Genomic DNA, 16,667 nt, shown 5'->3' with positions numbered 1-16,667 from the left:
CAAACGATTTCCAAAAAATCGCCCGCGATTCCAACTTCCAATTCAACACACACAAAGGTCGCGTCAATTGGAATCAAATCGGTAAGTTAACAGAGCGGAACCCTACCATAACCCTTGAGTGATTTGATTTCAAAGTCATCTGACAGAAATGTTCAACGCATAAAAGATTTTTTTTTTTTTTTTTTAAGAGGTTTGATAGAGGGAACTGTTTTGTCGTCTCGAAAGCGAAGAAGGAAGACAGGATAGGAGAAAGCCAGCCGTTCCGAAGACGAACCTTATCCGTTTAGGATAAAATCCGCCCCGTTCCGGAATCGAAACCGTGACCTAGCGTTTACAAGGCAGACGCGCTACCCTCCAAGCTAACTAGACTGGCGTAACTGTCGTATTGTTTTTAAACACAATAAACCGCGCGGCGCGGCGCTTCGAACTCTTGACGTTCGCGCGCCTCCCGGTATGTTTGATTCGTTTCACTTTACCGCTGGAATAAAATCGTTCACACCGTTATTTCCTGATGATAAATTCTTCTTCTTCTTCTTCTTCTTCTTCTTCTTCTTCTTCTTCTTCTTCTTTTCCTTCTCCTTCTCCTCCTCCTCCTTCTTCTCCTCCTCCTCCTCCTTCTTCTTCCGCTTCTTCTTCCTCCTCCTCATCTTCTTCCTTCTGCTCCTCCTCCTCCTTCAGGTTTTCTTCTTGTTCTTTTCCTCCAATAACGAGCGATCTATTAAGGAGCGCGGTAGCGCTCCGTCCCGCCAAGTCAAGAAAGTTTGACCGCGCTACTAGAGATATTATACGCGACAGGGAAAGTAGCCGTTTTCAGGTAGTTGTAGAGGGATAACTACAAATGACGGAAGACATCGATCAAAATCGACAAAATTATTCCCAGACAGACGATGTATGTGGATTCTTCTTCGGATGATTCAAGTAAGTTGATAGCTGATAGCTTTGATTAGTCTCCTTCTAAACGTGTCAAGGACCCTCAGTACATTCACCTATCTACCGATTACCACAAATACTAAAATATCACATGCAAATATGAAATATCTTCGCCAGGATCGCATATTGTCCGACGGAAGACAAGCCGGAGATAATTGACTTTGAAAAACGTCAATTTTTTATACATTTTCTGCTGCTTCTTTGACGTTGACCGCTCTACAGCCTAAACTACTGGGCTGATTTTGTTTATTGATGGCTCATTCTTTTTCCCGTGAGTGGCAGATGTGCCTTTTCATATTTTCAAGGCCCTGAAAGGGCACCTTTGGCCTTGAATTTGATAAAAGACTGACTTTCTTCTTATCTTGTCGGTTATACCACGAAGTGGTATTTTTTGGGGGTTAATGGCTCATTCTTTTTCCCGTGAGTGGCAGATGTGCCTTTTCATATTTTCAAGGCCCTGAAAGGGCACCTTTGGCCTTGAATTTGATAGAAGACTGATTTTCTTCTTATCTTGTCGGTTATACCACGAAGTGGTATTTTTTGTAAAACAGAGATCACCGGTACACGGCCGAGTTGGAATCGCTGCGAAAACTCATCACATCCAAACTGTCATCAACATCGACGGCGGGAACTTCGACAAAAGTGGACAAACCAGAAAGCTTTCCGGAAGACCATAGTGAAACAACAATAGGAAAGCAACATGACCTCAACAAAACAGAGATCACCGGTACACGGCCGAGTTGGAATCGCTGCGAAAACTCATCACATCCAAACTGTCATCAACATCGACGGCGGGAACGTCGACAAAAGTGGACAAACCAGAAAGCTTTCCGGAAGACCATAGTGAAACAACAATAGGAAAGCAACATGACCTCAAGGTCATCAACGAAGAACAAAGAGAGACGCGAAGCCAACAAGACTTGAGAGAAGTGTGCGAAATTTGTGGCAAGCTGTTTCAGTTCGAATCATACCTGGTGATGCACTTGAATCGTAGACACCCGGGTGTGGTCAATCATCAAATGAGATCGCAGGAGAGTTACATGCAGAACTTCGAAAAGGTAACCGAACGAAGTGAGATTCAAGTACCTCGACGATTTTGCGTATATTTTGTCTCGTCTGTGGATCAATGTCCTAAGTCAAAATTTTTCAAAAACCAATTCAGACACTAGAAAAAAAGTCATTGATAGTAACAAAGAATACCAGACAAGTACTGAATCATCAATGCAAAGCTTTATCAACAACTCTGACTTGTTTTCTATTGAAACGCCCAGTCTTGATCTAAACACACTGTCGAAAATCACAACAGATCTACAACGCAACGATAAAGTCCTAGGAGAAGTTGTAAATGTTGTTTCCAAAACAGAAATGAATGTAAATGACAGTGGGTACACCGGTAGTAAAGCCGAAAGTAGAAGTTGGCAAACCACGTCTTCCAATGAAAGAGACTCTAAAGATAAACCAGGTAGTGCAAACTCCCAGCAAACAATCAGCGCCCTTAAGCAAGCGTTCGAAAGTCGTCTGACCAAACACATGTACGCAGATACTGACGACGATATCTTGGACAGAGAGCCAGACTATTTACAAACGAACAACTTCACGTCCAAACAATCCATTGGCAAAACGAGGTCTCGCGGTTACAACTTCTTTGGGAAGTCGAAAAAGACGGCAAAGTCATGTCATGTCAAAGAAAAGAGTTCCGATAGTGAAAGTACAGATAGTAAACCGATTCGAACAGATAGGAAACCGACGCAAAGGCCTCAGAGTGCCAGGGAACATACAAGCCACGGCGATAACAAAAGTATAACCGACCAAGATCTCTTTCTAATCAAAGCTCCCTATGATATTCTATCGTCCAACTCAGAATCAAACTTCCAAATCAGACAACCAAATCAGAAACAAGCTACCAGCTCAGATAGAATCCACCCATCAGAAAACAACAGTAGTATTGCGGCAAAACGTCGAAATCTGACCGTTTCTAATCAGAATCACTTCAATCATGTTAATCTGGCGACTATTGAAATCCACAAAGAGAACTCGCTACTGAGACCCATCTCAAAATCGGCGGACAACTACGGTGCCAATAGCAGTGCCTACATAGTGCCAAATGAAAGGAAAGTCCTAGATATACCAAATGAAAGGAAAGTAGGACTAGATAAACCAAATGAAAGGAAAATTCTAGATGTGACCAAATTAGGAGATGTGCCCATGTCCGGAACAATTCGGGGGATTGTGAACGCCATTCACGACGATTCGGACAGTAGTTCGTCCTTTGAGTTGGATGAGTTTCTGGAGAAGAATAACATTGGATGAGAACCTAGTCTGTCCAAAGATAAGAGATGAATCACCTTTTAGAAAACTCTTAAAAGTAGATTTACCTACAAATAACAATACAAATACAGATAAAAGCTATAATAATTGCATCGACGATTCGGACAGTAGTTCGTCCTTTGAGTTGGATGAGTTTCTGGAGAAGAATAACATTGGATGAGAACCTAGTCTGTCCAAAGATGAATCACCTATTAGAAAACTCTTAAAGTAGATTTACCAACAAATAACAATACAAATACAGATAAAAGCTATAATAATTGCATTTTTTTCTCTTTTCACATAGGGTCTGTGTTCACACATAGTCGACCGGCCATCGATCGATGTCGACTGAACCGTCCACACTGCCTCGACAACATAACTTCTCCTAATCGATCGACGGCCAGTCGACTATGTTTGGACACACCTTTACTTACCTATCTAGTTACCTAATAGTTGCAGCTCCTGTGAACCTACATACATCTACGTAGGCATTACTTATGTAGTCGGGATATCAATGAAAACATGACTCTATAGATAAGGTAAAGGAGGGGGAGAAACTATTCCCGTCCACACTGCCTCGACAACATAACTTCTCCTAATCGATCGACGGCCAGTCGACTATGTTTGGACACACCTTTACTTACCTATCTACTATTTACCTAATAGGTGCAGAGCAAAGCCAAGATGAAGAATAAACTTATTGAACAGTGACGCAAGTTTATTAAAAATTTGCAAAATTAAATTTTTAATTAAGTTCTTGGAAGTGTTGGAAACTTATTTCATTTCGTCACAGGTAAGACCATTTTTTGAAGATCTTTGATAAAAATATTTGCAAGATTTGAACCAGTTTTGTGTGTGACGGGTCTGACCTGTGTTATCCGCAAGAATCCTGGACTGAACTTGGAGAAATCCGCATTTATTCCGTTCATTCCAGGTTTCTAGTGGGAATTGTAACCTGGAGTCTGGAGTTATAAATATTAGGGATAATCCATTACGGATAACGCAGTTGAGATTATACGCATAAGGATAATACGCGTATTCTTGTGGAATCAGTAATTCGTAATCCAATTCCCAATGTAGAATCCTGGAAAAATGCAGTCACACTTTCCTTGTGGAATCAGTAATTCGTAATCCAATTCCCAATGTAGAATCCTGGACAAATGCCATCAGAAGATTCAGAAGAGGAAAAACATCATGGGCTCAGTTCTGCTTCCACAAGGGAAAATATACGCGTTATGAAATGTGTGATTGATGGTGTGTTACGTAACAGACTTCAAAAACTTGACCATGTGATGTTAGAGGCTTGGTTTGTTTTGTTGACAATCTTGCATGAATTCTTTGATAGTGATGGTATGACTGAAGATAGAAAAATAGATCGCAGGTGGCTTTAAAACGCACCTAGGGTTATAGGTTATAGGGTTTGCAATAGATAAAATTTCAGTAAAAATGAAGTCTTTAAAGCGTCCTTTCGCTGTGCAAACAATCCGAGATCTTATATTTGACGTAAAAGTTGTATATTTGGCCTAAAATGTTCCTCTTTTAGTCTTTTCAAAGACGTTACGACATCAACATGACTTGGTCTAGTTTTTTGAAGTTTCGACAGATACATAGGTAGATCAATACCAATTGATCGTAGGATAAATACAAGTCCCCTGGCATTGACAGCATCTTGTTTTCTTCCTGTTTTCTTATTTACTCGAAATCTATTTTATTTACTAGAAATAATTCTGGAAATCCATCACAAATGTTTCACCGAACGACGTCAATCACATCTCATATCCTGTTTTCCTCTTCCTCAGTTAAAGCGTACACATCTGACGTCTGACGTGTTCTGACTTCCAAAGTTCGAGTGCAGGAAGATTACTTGTGATAAGGTAAGGGAGGGAGAACAAACTATTAAGCTAAGAAGGAGGAGGGGAAGAATACTTGTGATAAGGTAAGGGAGGGAGAACAAACTATTAAGCTCAGAAGGAGGAGGGGAAGATTACTTGTGATAAGGTAAGGGAAGGAGAAGAAACTATTAAGCTAAGGAGGAGGGGAATCATATCAAAGTTTCATCAAGATAACAACTTTCATTGCTACGTTAAGGTCAAAAGCTTCGAACTTGTCTGTGAATGATCATCGCATTTTTCCGCTGTTTTATGTTTGTACTATAACCTGTCTGTTCATCGCCTTTGCTGATGTTTTATTTCTGTAGAAGTTCGAGAGATAAATAGCTATCAGAGGAAGTAGCTCTATTTATAACTCCAGAGTTGTAAGACAGACGTACATAGTTGCACAAATGCTTCATGCTTATACATAGTTTATAGTAGACGCGTATTTTCTTTGTAGTGGAACTTGTTAAGTAAGTAACAACAGTAATGTTATTTATTTCCAATTTATGTTTCCCAAAGATTGCCATCAGACGGTCGTCGACCGACGACTGAAATTGTCCACACTGCCACTAGATTACCTCGTCTTCGATCGACTATGTGTGGTGATAAGGTAAGGGAAGGAGAACAAACTATTAAGCTAAGAAGGAGGAGGGGAAGATTACTTGTGATAAGGTAAGGGAGGGAGAGGAAACTATTAAGCTAAGAAGGAGGAGGGGAAGATTACTTATGATAAGGTAAGGGAGGGAGAGGAAACTATTAAGCTAAGAAGGAGGAGGGGAAGAAGGAGGCGAGGGGAAGTCTATGTTAGGCTCTCTTCCCCTATTATATGAGACAACATACAAGTTGATATGACTAGTTATGTAATCACCACGTTGATTGTGTCTTGATATGGCAGCCGTTCCCAAACTACTTCGGGATTCGCACCACAGTCATATGGACCGTCTCCGTTTATCTTGGGTTTAGGCAGAGTGGTTAGCTTGGTAGATATTAGAGCTATCAGTTAAGATTCCACAAGAAAATACGCGTAATAGATTTGTATTTGTGTTTGCATATACTTTCCATTTGCATATTACTAAGGTGTAACGTAATAAAGACAACAGTGATTGCAACAGCCTCCAACCAATCACTTGGCTACAGATTTACGGTCCGGACTCCGGTTACATTAGATCAAATTTCTAACAAAAGTCTCGGACAATGAGTCAGATTATAACTTCCTATACTTACCTACTTATGAATATACTCATTATTTTCTTTCTTTTGTTCACTTAGGGTTATGTAGGTACAATTGAAGACTGAGTTATGTACAATCGTACAATACATCAGCAACCAGCAACTCACTATCTGGTACACCTGATCAGGTCTACGCCTGTTAGGTTTACCTGATAGTGTGTGTGCTCATCAGGTATGATAGATCGTACCTACCTGCCAGGTCTACCTGACAGTGTGTGTGCTCACAGTGTGTGGTAGACCTGACGGGTGAAACTGATCAGCTGATAGTGAGTGGCTGGGCATACTTTTTTTTTATATTGATTGTGGTGGTTTGTCAAAAAAGAACGATTAAAAAAAACTGCCCCTTTTTTAACCTAAAAGTTCCACTGTTTACTCTCTGATTTCAGGACTTGGAAAAGGCGAGCAAAAAGTTGGTCCTCGTCAAAAAGGAGAATGTGGAGCTCAAGAAAATCATCCATTGGAACAAATGGCGCCCCGCTAGCTGTTCCGGAGAGGGCCGCGATCTAGGGGAGAACGCCATGTGCGAAATAAAAACCCCCAAAAAAAAGAAGGAGTCTTTAAAAAAAAAAAAAAAAAAAAAAAAACAGGAGGACAAAAAGAAAATTAAATGAAAAGTAAACAATCTGGGACCCGTCCCTCCGGGAATTTTATAGCCCGTAGTTTATTCGATCGTGATTAGAGAAAATCAGTACCTATGTATGTGCGAAATTTGTGGCAAGCTGTTTCAGTTCGAATCATACCTGGTGATGCACTTGAATCGTAGACACCCGGGTGTGGTCAATCATCAGATGAGATCGCAGGAGAGTTACATGCAGAGCTTCGAAAAGGTAACTGAACGAAGTGAGATTCAAGTACCTCGACGATTTTGCGTATATTTTGTCTCGTCTGTGTGTTTGTTCCGTGATAACTCTCGAACGGTTGGTCCAATTTTGATGAAATTAATAATAACAATAATAAAGAAAAGAAAAGGAAGAGATTAACACTTAGCAGGTACCTACCTAAAGAACATTTTCCCATCAGATTTTGGAAAGAATAAATGGGGAACAAAAAGGAAAGAATAAATAAATAAAAAAAAGAAGAAGGCTCGTCTGTGTGTTTGTTCCGTGATAACTCTCGAACGGTTGGTCCAATTTTGATGAAATTAATAATAACAATAATAAAGAAAAGAAAAAAAAAGAAGAGATTAACACTTAGCACTCTTAGCAGGTACCTAAAGAACATTTTCCCAGCAGATTTTGGAAAGAATAAATGGGGAACAAAAAGGAAAGAATAAATAAATAAAAAAAAGAAGGAAAAAAAAAAGACTTTTTCTCATTTTCAAATAGCTCGGTGAAATGTAGACGTCATCATACACAACAAGGTTTCCAATGGGTATTCTCTAATTTCAAAAGACGCTTTAATACCTATTATATTCCCCCTAATTCTTCTTCTTCATCTTCTTCTTCAGGAGCCAGGTGAATGTGGAGAAGTATCGCCCCCCTCTGGAGGTGTCCCAGGAGGTGGAACCACCTCCAAAAACAGAGATCGAGGCAGTGTGGAACACGTATACAGTATGCCGATCTGAGGGTAGTCTAATGCCGGCCACTTACGCTGAGACGGTCTGACAGACCGCGATTTCAGATACCTAGGTCTGTCAGACCGTCCTAACATGTGTGGCGGAAAAAGCTACAAACCCAGGCTTATCAGACGGTCTCACAGACCTAGGTCTCGTGTCTCGGAAACGGACCGTATTTGGGACGTATGAGTTGAATAATCACTTACTACTTTCGGTCACGAGGAATGAAAACCCCGAAGAGAGAAAGGAAAATGATACTTCCCTAGCTTCCGTGGAAATATTTTGTAAGGCCAGCCACTCACTATCAGGTAGACCTGACAGGCGGACCTCTTCAACCATACCTGTCAGGTCTACCTGATAGTGAGGGTGCTCATCAAGTATCGGGTAGACCTGACAGGTAAACCTGATCAGGTCCGTTAGTCAGGTCTACCTGATAGTGAGTGGCTGGCCTAATGTTTAACCTAACCCTATAAAAACACTGGTCACTGCTCATTTTTGAAAGGTTCTTTTTGCGTTTTACCTAACCCTATAATAAATAACACTGGTTAGGGTGATTGGAACCATGTGAATGTACTTATAAGTAAGATTGGATCACCAAAATTTGGTGCGTTCAGGTAAATCTAAAACCTGTTGCGTTAAAATTAGATGTGAGACCTCGGTATTAATTTGAATAAAATGTGGTCCTTAGTTCCCTAGTGAGATGGGTGGGATCAAGATTAACTCAGTGGAGGATTATAAGGGTGTCAAATTTTAATAAAAACTCCAGAAGCCAGCGGCGCGGCGATGGCACGTTGGAAACTCCAGCTCCCAATAGATCACTGAAGTTAAGGGACATTGAGTGTGGTTGGTATCAGAATAAGTGACCATTTGGGCACTTGTGTGCTGCTGGCTTTTCTCGGGCTCACTCAGGCTGGGTGAGGTCAGTGTTAGAAGGCGGTTTTCTACCGTTTTTTGGCATTATCTGAGAATTCGACCACAATAATAGTAATAGCCTACTGCTGGGGTAAAGGGACTCTCTGGTCCTATTCGAGCAGTACAAATAAGCAATACTTACCACTACCAATATATCGTGAAGTCTGATGTGAAAGATTTGGTGCAGAAAGGGAATCTATTGCTATTTTTTGAACAGTACCAAAAACTAAACACTATGATGAACCAGCCTAGCTAGCTGGCAGTTGGCAGTTCTTCAAAGGGTTCGTTCTGCTTTTAAAGACCAAGCACAAGTCCTCACGATGGTTGACTGCGGTTCAAGCCAGCCAATTTAACATGGCTAGAGCTAGAGACCATCACTCCGGTGTATAGCAGATACAAAAAGATATCTTTTCTTTATTCTGCTATTGTCATTCGGCGAAAGCTAAAGCCGCTAAGACGACAACAACAACAACAAGAACAACTATGATGATTATGTATTGTGAAAGTTAGGGTAAAAGAACACTCAAATAAGCATCATTCAATAGGATAAGGAAAGTCGTGTGATGTTCACACCAGATATTTTTTTTTTTAAGATAAAGCATAATTGATAGACCCCTACAAGATTATCAAGTGGTTAATCTCGCTTGAGGAGCGTGGTACGTACGCCTATAAGTACTTGAGATAAACATGCGATTATACCTATTCCATTCAATACCTTGTTAAACGCGTTATCATTCAAGATAAAACCTTCAGACAATGACCTGCCTTGTCTTAATAACTTGAAAGTAATTCAATAACTTGGAAATGTCGAAAATAAAGAAAGAGAAAAATCGATATTCTCAGAAAGCCTATGATGATGTTTGTTTTTGATAGAGTGAGGCCGTTATTGAAATGAGGGCCCCATTTCACGATCAATTCTGGACTCTCGACTTTTCACTCCAATCGCAGAAAATTTTGAGAAGCTTTCCTTGGGTAGTGATAGTGATATAGTCGCCCCTGTTGATGATCTACTAATCCATTAAAGTTGACAAAAATATAGGTATAAAAGAATCTGATTTCTGCTAAACATTTATAAATACTACCAGAAAAGGATAAAACAACCTTTGTGCATTTTCTACATTTCAGGCCGTCAAGAACTACGAGTCAATCAAAAACAATATCAAGCGAAGAATAGAATCCATTTGCAAAGACAAAATGAAGAGTCGAACTGATGTAGAAGTCAATGTGCCTTCAAATAACAAGGAGAATGATGGCAATCAACTAAACGAAAAACATGAGGACAAAACTGAAAATTATGTACGGCTCAAGGTGCGGATCACAAATAAGAAGACAGGAGACCAGAAGGAAGAGCTAGAGAAAATTTCTGATACCAGAGGAGAAATAAAGGACCATGGAGTAAAAGGAGAATTGGTAAGAAATCCCACACTAAGAAGCCTGACGGACAAGAACTTGATCAATGTCCTAAGTCAAAATATTCCAAAAACCAATTCAGACACTAGAAAAAAAGTCATTGATAGTAAACACTAAGAAGCCTGACGGACAAGAACTTGATCAATGTCCTAAGTCAAAATATTCCAAAAACCAATTCAGACACTAGAAAAAAAGTCAAAGAATACCAGACAAGTACTGAATCATCAATGCAAAGCTTTATCAACAACTCTGACTTGTTTTCTATTGAAACGCCCAGTCTTGATCTAAACACACTGTCGAAAATCACAACAGATCTACAACGCAACGATAAAGTCCTAGGAGAAGTTGTAAATGTTGTTTCCAAAACAGAAATGAATGTAAATGACAGTGGGTACACCGGTAGTAAAGCCGAAAGTAGAAGTTGGCAAACCACGTCTTCCAATGAAAGAGACTCTAAAGATAAACCAGGTAGTGCAAACTCCCAGCAAACAATCAGCGCCCTTAAGCAAGCGTTCGAAAGTCGTCTGACCAAACACATGTACGCAGATACTGACGACGATATCTTGGACAGAGAGCCAGACTATTTACAAACGAACAACTTCACGTCCAAACAATCCATTGGCAAAACGAGGTCTCGCGGTTACAACTTCTTTGGGAAGTCGAAAAAGACGGCAAAGTCATGTCATGTCAAAGAAAAGAGTTCCGATAGTGAAAGTACAGATAGACAATCTTGCATGAATTCTTTGATAGTGATGGTATGACTGAAGATAGAAAAATAGATCGCAGGTGGCTTTAAAACGCACCTAGGGTTTGCAATAGATAAAATTTCAGTAAAAATGAAGTCTTTAAAGCGTCCTTTCGCAGAGCAAACAATCCGAGATCTTATATTTGACGTAAAAGTTGTATTTTTGGCCTAAAATGTTCCTCTTTATTCTTTTTAAAGACGTTACGACATCAATATGTCTACAAACTTGGTCTCGTTTTTCGAAGTTTCGACAGATACATAGATCAATACCAATTGATCGTAGATAAATACCAATCCCCTGGCATTGACAGCATTTTGTTTTCTTCCTGTTTTCTTATTTACTCGAAATTTATTTTATTTACTAGAAATAATTCTGGAAATCCATCACAAATGTTTCACCGAACGACGTCAATCACATTTCATATCCTGTTTTCCTCTTCCTCAGTTAAAGCGTACACATCTGACGTCTGACGTGTTCTGACTTCCAAAGTTCGACTTCTGTTTCTACTAGCGCGGTTACAACTTCTTTGGGAAGTCGAAAAAGACGGCAAAGTCATGTCATGTCAAAGAAAAGAGTTCCGATAGTGAAAGTACAGATAGTAAACCGATTCGAACAGATAGGAAACCGACGCAAAGGCCTCAGAGTGCCAGGGAACATACAAGCCACGGCGATAACAAAAGTATAACCGACCAAGATCTCTTTCTAATCAAAGCTCCCTATGATATTCTATCGTCCAACTCAGAATCAAACTTCCAAATCAGACAACCAAATCAGAAACAAGCTACCAGCTCAGATAGAATCCACCCATCAGAAAACAACAGTAGTATTTCGGCAAAACGTCGAAATCTGACCGTTTCTAATCAGAATCACTTCAATCATGTTAATCTGGCGACTATTGAAATCCACAAAGAGAACTCGCTACTGAGACCCATCTCAAAATCGGCGGACAACTACGGTGCCAATAGCAGTGCCTACATAGTGCCAAATGAAAGGAAAGTCCTAGATATACCAAATGAAAGGAAAGTAGGACTAGATAAACCAAATGAAAGGAAAATTCTAGATGTGACCAAATTAGGAGATGTGCCCATGTCCGGAACAATTCGGGGGATTGTGAACGCCATTCACGACGATTCGGACAGTAGTTCGTCCTTTGAGTTGGATGAGTTTCTGGAGAAGAATAACATTGGATGAGAACCTAGTCTGTCCAAAGATGAATCACCTATTAGAAAACTCTTAAAGTAGATTTACCAACAAATAACAATACAAATACAGATAAAAGCTATAATAATTGCATTTTTTTCTCTTTTCACATAGGGTCTGTGTTCACACATAGTCGACCGGCCATCGATCGATGTCGACTGAACCGTCCACACTGCCTCGACAACATAACTTCTCCTAATCGATCGACGGCCAGTCGACTATGTTTGGACACACCTTTACTTACCTATCTACTATTTACCTAATAGGTGCAGGAAGATTACTTGTGATAAGGTAAGGGAGGGAGAAGAAACTATTAAGCTAAGAAGGAGGAGGGGAAGATTACTTGTGATAAGGTAAGGGAGGGAGAAGAAACTATTAAGCTAAGAAGGAGGAGGGGAAGAAGGAGGCGAGGGGAAGTCTATGTTAGGCTCTCTTCCCCTATTATATGAGACAACATACAAGTTGATATGACTGGTTATGTAATCACCACGTTGATTGTGGCTTGATATGGCAGCCGTTCCCAAACTACTTCGGGATTCGCACCACAGTCATATGGACCGTTTCCGTTTAAGTTGAGTTTGGGCAGAATGGTTAGCTTGGTAGATATTAGAGCTACCCTTGTAAGGTGGTCTCTTCCTGATCCCTTGTGTGCCGCGTCCATTCTAGTTTATTGCACTTGTAAGCGACAGGTCGTGGGTTCGATTCCAAAATACAATTCGATTCCACTGGTTTCCTCTTTATCTTATTTAAAATCTTAATAATTCTGTCGTTTGCTACAGTTTCCTTTATCAAACCTTTTAAAAAATAAAAATAAATAAAAGTAACTATTAAGCTAAGGAGGAGGGGAATATTACTTGTGATAAGGTAAGGGAGGGAGAAGAAACTATTAAGCTAAGAAGGAGGAGGGGAAGAATACTTGTGATAAGGTGAGGGAGGGAGAACAAACTATTAATCTAAGAAGGAGGAGGGGAAGATTACTTGTGATAAAGTAAAGGAAGGAGAAGAAACTATTAAGCTAAGGAGGAGGAGGGGGGAAGAAGGAGGCGAGGGGAAGTCTATGTTAGGCTCTCTTCCCCTATTATATGAGACAACATACAAGTTGATATAACTGGTTATGTAATCACCACGTTGATTGTGTCTTGATATGGCAGCCGTTCCCAAACTACTTCGGGATTCGCACCACACTCATATGGACCGTTTCCGTTTATCTTGGGTTTAGGCAGAGTGGTTAGCTTGGTAGATATTAGAGCTTCCCTTGTAAGGTGGTCTCTTCCTGATCCCTTGTGTGCCGCGTCCATTCTAGTTTATTGCACTTGTAAGCGACAGGTCGTGGGTTCGATTCCAAAATACAATTCGATTCCACTGGTTTCCACTTTATCTTATTTAAAATCTTAATAATTCTGTCGTTTGCTACAGTTTCCTTTATCAAACCTCTTAAAAAATAAAAATAAATAAAAGAAATCCGCCCCGGGCGGGAATCGAACCCGCGGCCTAGCGCTTACAAGGCAGACGCACTACCAACTAAGCTAACTAGGCTGGCTCCAGAGTTGTAGACAGACGTACATAGTTGCACAAATGCTTGACTCGTTGTCGATAAACTATGTGTGAACACAGCTTTATGACTCAGTTCTCAGTTAAGATTCCACAAGAAAATACGCGTAATAGATTTGTATTTGTGTTTGCATATACTTTCCATTTGCATATTACTAAGGTGTAACCGTGTAACGTAATAAAGACAAGGGTGATTGCAACAGCCTCCAACCAGTCACTTGGCTACAGATTTACGGTCCGGACTCCGGTTACATTAGATCAAATTTCTGATGACAAAAGTCTCGGTCAATGAGTCAGATTATAACTTCCTATACTTATCTACTTATCAATATACTCATTTTTTTTCTTTTGTTCACTTAGGGTTATGTACAATTGAAGAGTGAGTTATGTACAATCGTACAATACGTGATTTAGACTCTGATTCATTGACTGAAAAGGTAGTTTTTTTAAACAAACTGAATCCTCTAAAAAGAGAAGAATTAGTAGTTCTTTTTTATAACTCACTCACTCTTTAGGTAGTAGGTGCACATCTGTAAGTGTAAGCCCGGCCACTCACTATCAGGTATCAGGTGGACCTCACAGGCGGACCTTTTCAGCCGTACCTGTCAGGTCTACCTGATAGTGAGTGGCTGGCCTAAGGACCAATTTGGAATCAATTTTCAATATCTGACAAACACATCTGATTCTGATTTCAGCTCAATTTGAAGAATGAGTAGAGACGATTCCTTTACAACTCGACAATGGCTCACTCTGATTGCGATAGGAAGCGTTCACTTCTCGAGTTCCATATGCATCTCACTACAAGCTCCCTTCTATCCGGCAGAGGTGAGTATCTCGGAATTTCTAATACTAATAATAGTGGTTGGGTGGAAGAGCTCAGTAAGTGAGGACCCTGCTACTTAAAGCAAAAAAAAAAAAAAACAAGAACAAGAATAAGAACAAGGTGGGCTATCTCCTCAATAATTATTATCTGAGAATTCGACCACAATAATAGTAATAGCCTACTGCTGGGGTAAAGGGACTCTCTGGTCCTATTCGAGCAGTACAAATAAGAAATACTTACCACTACCAATATATCGCGAAGTCTGATGTGAAAGATTTGGTGCAGAACTATTGATAATTCTGGGGTAAAGGGAATCTATTGCTATTTTTTGAACAGTACCAAAAACTAAACACTATGATGAACCAGCCTAGCTAGCTGGCAGTTCTTCAAAGGGTTCGTTCTGCTTTTAAAGACCAAGCACAAGTCCTCACGATGGTTGACTGCAGTTCAAGACGAGCCAGGGAATTTAACATGGCTAGCTATAGACTATCACCCCGGTGTATAGCAGATACAAAAAGACATCTTTTCTTTATTCTGCTATTGCCATTCGGCGAAAGCTAAAGCCGCTAAGACGACAACAACTATGATGATTATGTATTGTAATGTAGCTTAACGTTCTACCTCTTTCGTTCCAGGCCGAAATGAAAGGAGCTTCAGCCACAGAGTACGGCCTCGTGTTCGGCAGTTTTGAGCTCGTGGCCTTCCTCAGTAGCCCCATCTTCGGCCACTACATCGACTCCATCGGGACGCGCTGTCTCCTCTCCCTCGGCCTTCTAGTGAACGCTGTGACGGCCATTCTGTTCGGCTTTCTCGACTACGTGACGGCCCACAATGAGTTCATCATCTACTCGTTCATCGTGAGGATTCTCGAGTCGCTAGGAGCGACGGCCGCTCTCATAGCGGCCTTCTCGTTGACAGCGGCCTGCTTTCCGGACTCGATGGCGACCACTTTCGTTTTTTTTTTTTAATGGGGGGGTTTAAAATTAAGGAGAAACAAAAAAAATAAAATTTTTTTTTTTATTTAGTGAAAATTTTTTTTTTTTTTTTTTTTTTTTTTTTGGTAGAGATTTTTCTGAAGAGGTGTGATAAAGGGATTTGATATAGGTTGTTGTAGGTAATAATCTTACGGGGTATTGAGGCGAAAGCCGACAGGTGCCCCCTTTTAATCGCCCACCAGGAGTGGATAATCCTACCTCTTGATTTTAAAAAGCAAAATAATCCAAAATAGTCTCTCCCTGCCCGAATGGGGACGGAAAAAGCCTGCAACACGCTAATGCCCAGATAGTCACCTATTGGGGTACTAACCACGCTTAATGTTGCTTCTGTGAACCATTGAGAACCTGCTATCGCCGCGCCGCTGGTTTTATTTCGTGTTGACTTAGGCCGGGAGTAGTTACGAACTCTTGACATTTTCGCGCCTCCCGGCACACTTGATGTTCAATAAAATTTGAAGAGCTAAGAGACCCATAACTGTAGAATCTATGGATTGGCATATAACTATACAATACATAGAAGTATAGATCGATCATGAAACGCAAGTCCCCCTGCTTCTCATCAGCTTATGTACCCTGTTTAGAAGCCCTTTCGCTTCAAATGACCTTAAATTTCCCTCTAAACTCTAATGCAAAGCGATTTAAAAGCGTACTGATAAACTTACACATTTATGAATTATTTATTTATCAATTTTTATTACAGGCGGCGTTGGAAGTGTTCTACGGATTGGGCTACATTGTCGGACCCACCATTGGAGGATTCCTGTTCAGTGTAAGTAAACACTTTATTTCTGCCTAGGTTACTATCTTAAGGTATGTCCACACATAGTCGACCGGCCATCGATGTCGACTGACACGTCTACACTGCCTCCACAACATATATTTTTCATCGTCGATCGATGGCCGTTCGACTATGTTTGGACACACCTTTAGGTTCTTGTTCCGGGCGAATAGTCAACAGTGTCCACATTTATAAAAAAAAAAAAATAATAATAAAAAACTTCATTAAATAAATTCTTGCAACATCTGACCTCACGTAAAAATGCTACTTACAATAAATGGGGTTATTTTCAAACTCCTTGTGTGAAATTTAGTATGGCATTGAAGGTTACTGCGCCCACACTCATAGACCCATCT

General features: G+C 40.3%; 4 protein-coding genes across 5 annotated transcripts in view; all 4 read left to right on the top strand.

Moving 5' to 3' along the window:
* The first annotated feature begins 2,057 nt into the window (after positions 1-2,057).
* Positions 2,058-3,509, top strand: LOC113472101. 2 transcript variants are annotated; one of them, XM_026831676.1, is made up of 2 exons: positions 2,058-3,191; positions 3,370-3,509. In XM_026831676.1, exons 1-2 carry the CDS (start codon positions 2,152-2,154, stop codon positions 3,416-3,418), a joined length of 1,089 nt encoding a protein of 362 aa, XP_026687477.1. In that variant the 5' UTR covers positions 2,058-2,151; the 3' UTR covers positions 3,419-3,509. The 2 variants fall into 2 exon arrangements, with proteins under 2 accessions (XP_026687477.1, XP_026687481.1); XM_026831680.1 differs by having other exon boundaries at positions 2,058-3,259; positions 3,438-3,479.
* Positions 3,510-3,908: 399 nt separating this feature from the next.
* LOC103520443 (MFS-type transporter SLC18B1-like) overlaps positions 3,909-16,667 on the top strand; it is a 24,916-nt gene continuing 12,157 nt past the window's right edge. Inside the window, exons 1-4 of the mRNA XM_008485539.3 lie at positions 3,909-4,030; positions 14,411-14,540; positions 15,174-15,491; positions 16,234-16,302. Coding sequence (XP_008483761.1) covers positions 14,424-14,540; positions 15,174-15,491; positions 16,234-16,302 — 504 coding nt within the window. The 5' untranslated portion in view covers positions 3,909-4,030; positions 14,411-14,423. The remainder of the gene's footprint in view (positions 4,031-14,410; positions 14,541-15,173; positions 15,492-16,233; positions 16,303-16,667) is intronic.
* Positions 5,707-7,905, top strand: LOC113472074. Its single transcript, XM_026831639.1, has 4 exons — positions 5,707-5,721; positions 6,728-6,868; positions 7,049-7,168; positions 7,789-7,905. Exons 1-4 carry the CDS (start codon positions 5,707-5,709, stop codon positions 7,903-7,905), a joined length of 393 nt encoding a protein of 130 aa, XP_026687440.1.
* LOC103520435 lies at positions 9,938-12,231 on the top strand. Its single transcript, XM_017448673.2, has 3 exons — positions 9,938-10,292; positions 10,391-10,864; positions 11,486-12,231. Exons 1-3 carry the CDS (start codon positions 10,003-10,005, stop codon positions 12,153-12,155), a joined length of 1,434 nt encoding a protein of 477 aa, XP_017304162.2. The 5' UTR covers positions 9,938-10,002; the 3' UTR covers positions 12,156-12,231.

This window comes from Diaphorina citri, unplaced genomic scaffold, assembly GCF_000475195.1.
Source record: "Diaphorina citri unplaced genomic scaffold, Diaci psyllid genome assembly version 1.1 scaffold70, whole genome shotgun sequence".
NCBI classification, from domain to species: domain Eukaryota; kingdom Metazoa; phylum Arthropoda; class Insecta; order Hemiptera; family Psyllidae; genus Diaphorina; species Diaphorina citri.
This window is presented reverse-complemented; position numbering and strand designations above follow the sequence as displayed.

Excerpts from the sequence above, each read along its gene's own strand:
- LOC113472074 (XM_026831639.1), top strand. Across the intron at positions 6,869-7,048 it reads GGGAGAACGCCATGTGCGAA|ATTTGTGGCAAGCTGTTTCA; the intron begins ATAAAAACCCCC and ends TGTATGTGCGAA. Across the intron at positions 7,169-7,788 it reads ACATGCAGAGCTTCGAAAAG|GAGCCAGGTGAATGTGGAGA; the intron begins GTAACTGAACGA and ends CTTCTTCTTCAG.
- LOC113472101 (XM_026831676.1), top strand. The coding sequence starts at position 2,152 with ATGCAAAGCTTTATCAACAACTCTGACTTGTTTTCTATTGAAACGCCC. Across the intron at positions 3,192-3,369 it reads CACGACGATTCGGACAGTAG|TTCGTCCTTTGAGTTGGATG; the intron begins TTCGTCCTTTGA and ends TTCGGACAGTAG.
- LOC103520435 (XM_017448673.2), top strand. The coding sequence starts at position 10,003 with ATGAAGAGTCGAACTGATGTAGAAGTCAATGTGCCTTCAAATAACAAG. Across the intron at positions 10,293-10,390 it reads AGTCAAAATATTCCAAAAAC|CAATTCAGACACTAGAAAAA; the intron begins CAATTCAGACAC and ends TATTCCAAAAAC. Across the intron at positions 10,865-11,485 it reads ACGAGGTCTCGCGGTTACAA|CTTCTTTGGGAAGTCGAAAA; the intron begins CTTCTTTGGGAA and ends GCGCGGTTACAA.